The sequence below is a fragment of the Electrophorus electricus genome, chromosome 9 (genome assembly GCF_013358815.1).
Source record: "Electrophorus electricus isolate fEleEle1 chromosome 9, fEleEle1.pri, whole genome shotgun sequence".
In the NCBI taxonomy this organism is placed as follows: domain Eukaryota; kingdom Metazoa; phylum Chordata; class Actinopteri; order Gymnotiformes; family Gymnotidae; genus Electrophorus; species Electrophorus electricus.
In genome coordinates, this window is record NC_049543.1 from 25,364,002 (window position 1) to 25,374,001 (window position 10,000).

General features: G+C 51.1%; 1 protein-coding gene across 4 annotated transcripts in view; it reads left to right on the forward strand.

Annotated features, from left to right (window-relative positions):
- Positions 1–6,868: 6,868 nt before the first annotated feature.
- LOC113591685 (multiple PDZ domain protein) overlaps positions 6,869–10,000 on the forward strand; it is a 33,287-nt gene continuing 30,155 nt past the window's right edge. For 3 of the 4 annotated variants that reach the window (XM_035529964.1, XM_035529967.1, XM_035529966.1), the window contains exons 1-2: positions 6,869–7,629; positions 9,566–9,624. In XM_035529964.1, coding sequence (XP_035385857.1) covers positions 9,609–9,624 — 16 coding nt within the window. In that variant the 5' untranslated portion in view covers positions 6,869–7,629; positions 9,566–9,608. The other variant, XM_035529965.1, reaches the window with a different exon arrangement.

Sequence of the window (10,000 nt, forward strand, 5' to 3'; positions counted from 1 at the left end):
ATCTTTCCAAAAACAATCAACTCAAATTTCTGAGTGCCAGAAATCTGGTGCTTTAATGCAATTCAAAGCCCACATTGTAATGGTTTAATCCAAATAAGAATACAATAAATACATCTATGCAATTACTACATGCCTTCTGTTGTAACTATGAGAGGGCAATCGTCCAAGATTGTACCAAAATATAATTATAATGAAAATGATTTGATTACAGTAAATGAGCAAAAATTGTAAGCATGGAAAGGGTGACAGAATGGAGCAGCCGTAGTTGCTCTCCCGCGTGTGTGAGGCGCGTGGAGGAGGTCCGGCCGCTGTGCGGGCGTAGCAGAGCTGTCCAGTTCTGGGTCAAGGGCTTCACCTGTGTCTTCCATTTCAGGTTCGTCTCACTCCAACAGATTTGATTCGTCCCAGGAAACACTCGCTATTAAACCAGGAAAGATGTGTGGTAGAGTCTGGGTGGAGGTGTGGCTGGAGACTAACTGCACGTGGTTTAGATAGTGATACATATGTGCTCAGGTCACCACAGGTAGGCTGTCATTTATCCGTTACCAGGTGATTACGTCTTGTAGAATCAACACTTTGACATCACGGCTCAGATGATGTCGTTACCTAAACTGCTCGTGTTCAGGTTTGTCATGTTCATAAGGTCGGTTTGTCTTGCAGGAACTCGTGGAAGTTTGCCTGTGTCCATAAGTCAGAGAGCAGTGGGAACAACAACACAACAAAACATGCGCGTTCTCTCCCTACCTGCTCTGAGTCGTGCTCATCTGTGATCGATGGTGCAAAGCTTGATGTGTGTCTCTCTCTCTCTCTCTCTGTTTCTCATTAGATACTCACAGATGCATTTCTAGACGTGTTTGCGGTGGATTAACTGAAGATCGTTTATTCGTACCCCCTCCTTCTGCCCCCGAGGGCTTTTTCAGGGACTGTGGGAACATTTTCAGGATGTCGTACCTTCCGCGTCGTCACGCCGGACGGGGCTAAACCCTGCCGGCAGACGTCCCACCAGCACACGGCTGGTCTAGTCCACCTCTCTTCAGCGAAGCTGAAAGCCGCTCTGCTCCCGAGATCTTAGACACGGCATGGCTCTTTCTCGCACGGACGCTGACGACGCTGTCTGAGTGAGGATGAAGAACGGACCGTCTCAGACCTGCACCTGTTAGCAGACGCACACACACTCACTCCCTCATGCCACACAACACCCTTAATTTCTTAATCTATTGTGTCCCTAGAGGTGAACCATACAGGTAAAATAAACACAGCTCCCTTTCCCCATTCAGTGTTAAACGCAGGTACTATCGTATTACTGAGAGACGGAGTGCGTGAGTGGAAGACTGCAAATAGCAATCAGAAGGTGATGCATGATAGCAGGATGAATGCTTTCAGAGTGTCAGCGCCATTACAAGCCCACAGGGAACACTCAGACACTTCTGAGACCACTGTGTGTGTGTGTGTGTGTGTGTGTGAGGGTGTGTGTGTGTGAGTGTGTGTGTGTGTGAGTGTGTGTGTGTGAGTGTGTGTGTGTGTGGGGGGGGGCACATTTTGTTCCAATTGGCATTATTAGGCGGGTGGGATTATTTCTTTTTTTCTGAAAATCAGCAGCATTATGGATTAATTGCATTGTTTTATTGGGTAGTGTTTGTGACAGGATCCCAGAGCCCCTGAGACAGGCAGTGTTGTGCAGCATACTGGAGCCTGATGCTTCTGTGTGAGGATACGGAGTCTAACAAGGCTGAAGTGAACTCTGAAAAGGTGGATGAAGGAAATAACAATAACAATGAGGGGAGTCCTGCTCTAGAGGGCTTTACGACGTCTCTCCAGTGTGGGGGTGTGTTTTTGGTCTGTGTAAACTCGCCATGATTAACAGCACAATTAACCCACGTCAGCTGACAGCATGGCTAAGGTAGCCTTCCTCCTCGGGTACCGCTTGTTATAGTATATCACATTAGAGGAAGGGCAGCTCTCAGACGCACTGTATTGGAGACTCCTCCCGCTGATCTCAGATCCAAAATGGAGGGGTTTTTTCACGGCAGACATGCAGTCGCTCACACATGAACATTTATTTGGCAGCAGCGCTGAGCCTCGTTAGTGCCGCCGTGCACTGGAGCTCCAGGCACAGAGAGAGGAGAGGAGTCTCACACTTTTTTTCCCCACTCGTCTTTTCGGCTCCTCTAAAGCAATAGATCATTCCACTTCTGCCTGATATGAAGTCCTGCAAGGAGCTGGTCAATATTTCCAGTCTGGTGGAGTCGTATAGTCCTGGCGCTTGACTGGGACGGGGCAGGAGATAGCCAGATTGTTTCCGATCCTCAGCCCTCGTGCCGAGATCATGGATGTAACTAAGGTTTCTGGGCATATCAGTACTGCTAATAAGCAGGACTGATAGAGGCAGCAGGGGCCAATACTGAGAAATCACAGGAAAACTATCCATGAGAAATAACCAAGCAGTGTGGCTGGTGGGCAGTGGGGCGTCTGGTGGGCAGTGATGTGGCTGGTGGGCAGTGGGGCGTCTGGTGGGCAGTGGTGTGGCTGGTGGGCAATGGTGTGGCTAGTGGGCAGTGGTGTGGCTAGTGGGCAGTGGTGCGGCTGGTGGGCAGTGGTGTGGCTGGTAGGCAGTGGGGCGTCTGGTGGGCAGTGGTGTGGCTGGTGGGCAATGGGGCGTCTGGTGGGCAGTGGTGTGGCTAGTAAGCAGTGGTGTGGCTGGTGGGCAGTGGGGCATCTGGTGGGCAGTGGTGTGCCTGGTGGGCAGTGGTGTGGCTAGTGAGCAGTGGTGTGCCTGGTGGGCAGTGGTGTGGTTAGTGAGCAGTGGTGTGGCTGGTGGGCAGTGGTGTGGCTGGTGGGCAGTGCCTCCTGCAACACTGCGCACTTCTGGACTCAGTGCAAATGCTGCTTACTTAATGGATTTCACTCGATTGATTCCCCCTGGGTAGTTAGAAAGGAGTGAGTTCTTTGTTAAAGTTAAATCAATTTTGACATTTCAGTGAGTTTGTGTGACAGGGAGCCTGATCAGGTCTGTAAATAAGGTTCAGGAAGAACAATAGTATGGCTGGAGTTAACACACCTGGCACACCAACCACTGGCCTTCTGTAGACCTTCACAGCACTGCATTGTGGGTAAATTAGAAACTGCAGTTATGAGCTTTCCTATCCACTATGTGTTGGGCTGGTACAGACGTAAACACAGCAGACACACTGACGCGTCCGTGAATGGTAGCGTGTGTTGGGCTGGTACAGACGTAAACACAGCAGACACACTGACGCGTCCGTGAGTGGTAGCGTGTGTTGGGCTGGTACAGACGTAAACACAGCAGACACACTGACGCGTCCGTGAGTGGTAGCGTGTGTTGGGCTGGTACAGACGTAAACACAGCAGACACACTGACGCGTCCGTGAGTGGTAGTGTGTATTGGGCTGGTACAGACGTAAACACAGCAGACACACTGAGTGTCTGTGGCACTGCTAGAGGGAGACTGGGTCTGTCACCCTAACACAACCCTGTGCTCAGAGCCCTGATGAAGGGATGGCACAGGGTGACTAACACAGCCCTGTGCTCAGAGCTCCGATAAAGGGATGGCACAGGGTGACTAACACAGCCCTGTGCTCAGAGCCCCGATGAAGGGATGGCACAGGGTGACTAACACAGCCCTGTGCTCAGAGCCCCGATGAAGGGATGGCACCGGGTGACTAACACAGCCCTGTGCTCAGAGCCCCGATGAAGGGATGGCACCGGGTGACTAACACAACCCTGTGCTCAGAGCCCCGATGAAGGGATGGCACCGGGTGAATAACACAGCCCTGTGCTCAGAGCCCCGATGAAGGGATGGCACAGGGTGACTAACACAGCCCTGTGCTCAGAGCCCCGATGAAGGGATGGCACAGGGTGACTAACACAGCCCTGTGCTCAGAGCCCCGATGAAGGGATGGCACAGGGTGACTAACACAGCCCTGTGCTCAGAGCCCCGATGAAGGGATGGCACCGGGTGACTAACACAGCCCTGTGCTCAGAGCCCCGATGAAGGGATGGCACCGGGTGACTAACACAGCCCTGTGCTCAGAGCCCCGATGAAGGGATGGCACCGGGTGACTAACACAGCCCTGTGCTCAGAGCCCCGATGAAGGGATGGCACCGGGTGACTAACACAGCCCTGTGCTCAGAGCCCCGATGAAGGGATGGCACCGGGTGACTAACACAGCCCTGTGCTCAGAGCCCCGATGAAGGGATGGCACCGGGTGACTAACACAGCCCTGTGCTCAGAGCCCCGATGAAGGGATGGCACCGGGTGACTAACACAGCCCTGTGCTCAGAGCCCCGATGAAGGGATGGCACCGGGTGACTAACACAGCCCTGTGCTCAGAGCCCCGATGAAGGGATGGCACAGGGTGACTAACACAGCCCTGTGCTCAGAGCCCCGATGAAGGGATGGCACAGGGTGACTAACACAGCCCTGTGCTCAGAGCCCCGATGAAGGGATGGCACAGGGTGACTAACACAGCCCTGTGCTCAGAGCCCCGATGAAGGGATGGCACAGGGTGACTAACACAGCCCTGTGCTCAGAGCCCCGATGAAGGGATGGCACAGGGTGACTAACACAGCCCTGTGCTCAGAGCCCCGATGAAGGGATGGCACAGGGTGACTAACACAGCCCTGTGCTCAGAGCCCCGATGAAGGGATGGCACAGGGTGACTAACACAGCCCTGTGCTCAGAGCCCCGATGAAGGGATGGCACAGGGTGACTAACACAGCCCTGTGCTCAGAGCCCCGATGAAGGGATGGCACCGGGTGACTAACACAGTAGCCTGGCAACAGAAGGGCTGTAGTCTCTCACTGCACACATACGGGGTAATGGGGAGAGTGTTGTGGAGAAACAGGTGCGTGTGTGTGTGTGTGTGTGTGTGTGTGTGTATGCGTGTGTGTATGTGTGAGTGTGTGTGTGAGTGTGTGTGTGTGTGTGTGTGTGTGCGTGTGTATGCGTGTGTGTGTGTGTGTGTGTGTTAATCAGCAGGGCTGAGATATTACAGACTCAGAGAGTCTCTTCACTAGTGAAACCACTGGTTTTGAATGTTACAGGTAGTTAGGTAGGTAGACTTCCTCGTGGTGATACTTTATATACACTTTTATGACGATACAACACAAGTTTGTTTGATATTTTCGCATTTAAATGAGATGATAAAGATCAAATTGCTATACTTATGGTGAATCTACATTAAAAAAAAGATTAAACGAAATCTGCATAAGGACACGCAGTAATTACGGAATATACTGTGTGTGTGTATATATATATTAATAGATAGATAGATAGATAGATAGATAGATAGATAGATAGATAGATAGATAGATAGATAGATAGATAGATAGATAGATAGATAGATAGATAGATAGATAGATAGATAGATTTTTTTTCCAGTGTAACAGAAATATTGACTTAAATATTAAAATATTGACTTAAATATTAAAAGGTGACTTTTGGTTTGGTTTCCGTAGTCATCACTCCTATGTTCCGGTTCTCCTATCAGTTTGGATAAATCTAATACTTTTACTGAAGAACAACTGCGACTCAGCAGCGACTACGACGCAGCGGCGCGAGGACGTTTCCTCTGGGCAGGGTTGTTCCCACGAGCGCAGGGGCTATTTTGGAACGCTATCAATTACGAAATCGATCCGCGTGAGCGTCGGAGGATTGTTCCGCGCGCCCCGCGCGCAGACTGTTGACTCCAAGTGATCAGTGGGGCTCCGCGTGCTCGTGCTGCTGTTATGAAACCCGATCCATCAAGGTTTACACGCGCAGCATCAGAAGAGAGCAAAAAGCAAATGCCACATCAATATTTCACAAAGTCGGAGCACGGGCGTCGATATTGCTCACGCTGTAAATACTGACCATGACAAACACACACACACACACACACACACACACACACACAGTGTACCCATTGTAGCCCATGTTTGTGTATTTATTTTCTCCGCTTTTGGTCCTATGTTCAGTGGAGCCGAATAACGGATCGCTAGTCTTATTAGAAGCGGCTCCTTGCTGCCCTATCTGTCACTTTGCCGCTGGCAATCTGACACGGGCTTCAGCACGTGAGCGATTAGTCCCTCCGTCTGTGACGGTAATAACCGTGATTACGGCGGTAAAACCCTCTTCTTTGTCTCGAGCGTAAGGGCTTCGTGTAACGTGGATAGCGAGCGTGTTCTGCTGAACGGTGCATCTCACGAGACTGCGTCAGCAGCAGCACAATTCCTTCATGTTATCTCAGAAAAGACACTTTGTCAGGCACATTTCACGTGCTTGTACATTATGTTTATGCGATATTACCGTCGCTTTTAACGAACATTTAAAACAAAAAAGCAAGGTATATATAATATGTAGCTACATGATCGGTATATGATATGGTTGGTTTTATGTGTGTGTATGTGTGTGTAGGGGGGAGAGGGAGTGAGAGAGTGTGTGTGTGTGTGAGAGAGAGAAAGAGAGTGTGTGTTAGAGAAAGAGAGGGAGTGAGAGTGAGTGTGTGTGTGTGCGTGTGTGTGAGAGAGGTTGTATCCGTTGAAACAAGTGAGTTCAAGTCCCTCTGCTGCTGCAGATGCAGCTGTAACAGGCACACGGGGAGCGCGGGGTCCTGGTCCTCCGAGCTGTAACTGCTGCTGTCTCTAAATCACATCTGACACGCAGAAGAGCGTCTAATCCCGTAAAACAACACGCGCTAGGAATACAGCTCTCTACTAGCTCTCCAGTGCCCTTCTCAAGGTGTGGTGTGTGTGTGTGTGTCTTGGGTTTCAATTATTTAATAGGTTCTTGTAATGCAGGAAGGTATAACCTGAGGTGAGATAAAGGCGTGTGTCATCAGGCTACAGACGCAGTCAGGCAGACGCGTCTCCACCTGTTAAACTACCGTCATAGCACTGCTTTAATAAGCACGCAGTATTCATCACAGAGCTGCGTCTGTGTGTACATTCATTCAGCTCTCAGCGTTATTTTCTAACCTGGAAACCCTGTGGGTGGAAATTCAACACTATATGTGTTATTTAAACACTGTAGGTATTAAACACTATATATGTTGGTGTTAATTCAAAACTGTATGAGTCAATTCAACAATACAGGTGTCAATTCAACACAAGACTGGGTGTCATGTCAATACTGTAGGGGCTAAAACTAATTTGCAAACACATACACCTACCCACACATTACTAGTATACTCCGAATCCACAACAACAACAACAACAACAACAATATAAAGAAGAGGAAGAAGTTGTTGTTGTTGTTGTTACGTTATGTGTTTATATAGGAAGCGAGACATCTGCTCAGGAGACACCCAAGAAAACTCAATGTATCGTCACACAGTTGGAATGTTCTGGGCTGTCGGGACAATCCGCGGTAGGAGCCGGGCTCCGGGCTCCCGGTCCGCTCCGGGTTTCTTCGAGACTTTCCAGAAGGTTCATGGGTTAGTTGTCATGGCAGCCACCAAGCGGCGCGTGTGTCCGAAGGGGCGGCCGCAAGCTCGCGCTGTAGGCCTACACCGTCACGGATGGCTGTGTCGGCTCGTGTTTCCTCGCGCCCATCTTTAAAGCAGTCCCCGCTCCGTTAAACGGAGGACAACCGAGCGGGACAGGACACGTCCCGCACCGATACGGCGACACGTAAGTTCCGCTTCCCCGCGCACGCTGCGAGGCTCGGGCGTCTAAAGCGCAGGCTGAGTTTGTTTGATCTGGATCGACACTTTGTGACCGAATCCGGCGTAGCGTGCAACAATGTCCGCTAGCTAACGGGAAGCGCGCGGAGCTGCTCCGTCACGCGCGCTTAGGAGAGGCTCCGGTACGTTACCACATCGGGTTGACATTTCTGAAGCATTTCTGGCGGTTTTGTTTGTCATCAGGGACGGGTTGCGGTTGTACGCGTCTAAAGGGCTCGTGTTCGGAGTTTGATGTGGGCTCGGCTGTTGCTCCCTCGGTCCTTTGATATGGGCGCGAGGGAGGAGGTCGGAGGAGCGGATCGCTCGTCTACGGTTTCAGCATGATAAGGCCGCGCGCCTCTCGCCGACGTTACCGTGCTAATAGGAGGTGGTGGGGGGGTTGTAGGAGGTGGTGGTGTTATAGGAGGTGTGGGGGGTTATAAGACGTGGTGGGGGGTTGTAGGAGGTGTGGGGGGTATAAGACGTGGTGGGGGGTTGTAGGAGGTGTGGGGGGTTATAAGACGTGGTGGGGGGTTGTAGGAGGTGTGGGGGGGTTATAAGACGTGGTGGGGGGTTGTAGGAGGTGTGGGGGGGTATAAGACGTGGTGGGGGGTTGTAGGAGGTGTGGAGGGGTTATAAGACGTGGTGGGGGGTTGTAGGAGGTGTGGGGGTTATAAGACGTGGTGGGGGGTTGTAGGAGGTGTGGGGGGGGTTATAAGACGTGGTGGGGGGTTGTAGTAGGTGTGGGGGGGTATAAGACGTGGTGGGGGGGTTGTAGGAGGTGTGGGGGTTATAAGGGGGGGGCTGTTGTAGGAGGTGTGGGGGTTATAAGACGTGGTGGGGGGGTTGTAGGAGGTGGGGGGGTTATAAGACGTGGTGGGGGGTTGTAGGAGGTGTGGGGGTTATAAGACGTGGTGGGGGGTTGTAGGAGGTGTGGGGGTTATAAGACGTGGTGGGGGTTGTAGGAGCTGTGGGGAGTTTGATCTCATATTCTTTAACCTTTGGTACTTTTACGCGTCGTCACCATCACATTTTGTCCGTAATAAACTCGTCCGGTTTTACTCGCTCCGTGTGATTTGCAGTAGGCGATAATTCGGCTGTTTACTAAATAAACACGTCTGCTTTTTTAAACGGACACAGCGTGGTAGTGCTGCGTACCCACGGGCTCCGCAGATGAGGCACTTGTGTAAGACGCGCAACGTGAGCGCCTCGGTACCAGGTACTGGACAGGTGTGTCCTGGGCAGGTCCAGCCCAGACGGCCCCGTCTAACGGAAAACGACTGCTCTTCTTCTTCCTGTAAAACCCATTTCAGAAATCCCATGCGAGCCATGAGCCTCCGCCTCCCTGCAACGTACCAGGCTGAAGAGCGACTGACCTGTGCGGCGTCCTGGTTTATCTCTGGCACGTCGCATATTAAGGCCCAGACGATGAATCTGCTAGCTGGTCACAATCTGTGTTAACAGAATTCTGCTTCTAGTACAATGTCTATTTTTCCGTGGGTGTGTCGTCGTACACCAGTTCAGCCTCTCCGCGTCTCGTCACTGCAAAACGCTCAACTGGTTTCTGAGTTCCGCTGCACGGTGAGCGGCGCTGTAGTCATGGTAACGCGTTACGAGCGCGTTCAGACCAGAGCCGCAGCCTTAGCGCGCGAGGACCGCCGCGCGAGCTGACGGGGGGGGGGGGGGGGGGGGGGGGGGGGGTGAGCGCGTGGGGGTCTGCATGCTGTCCACGTGAGGATCAGATGTTTGGAGAGGAACTTTGGGCCGTGACCGAGAAATCTTCTACTTTTAAATCATCTAACCTTTGATCTTATGCAGGAAAAGTACGGAGCAATGCTGAAAATGGCAGATAACTACAAATAATATGTTCATTTCACACACTTCATTTCTTTCTTTGTTTACAGGTGTCCTTTGTGAGCGAATCAGCAAGATCTGGATTTTAAAAACATGATTGAAAGCATTGGTAAGTGTTTCAGCCTTGCAGCGGTAAAATCACTCAGATTAAGCTGAGCGTCTGGACACAATGCTCAGAAATAACTCTGACAGCGAAGACTCCCTCTTATGCTGGTTTAGGATGGCCGGAGAACTGCTAGGTGAAGGATGAACAGACGACCGCGTTAATAATTGCTTCAGATTTGTCTGGAGCGTTAAGTGCTAGACTTATCCTGTACGTCAGTCATCTACTAACCACTCACTTCATATAAATGTACCGTTGTTTTTCTAAGAGAAATGGTGCCAGAGTTACGCAGGAGTGTTATTCAAACGGTGACCGTCACAGGGCTCTCCGGGTAAATCAAAGAACAGCGATTTATTCTACTGACTGCTTGTCAGAGAAGGTT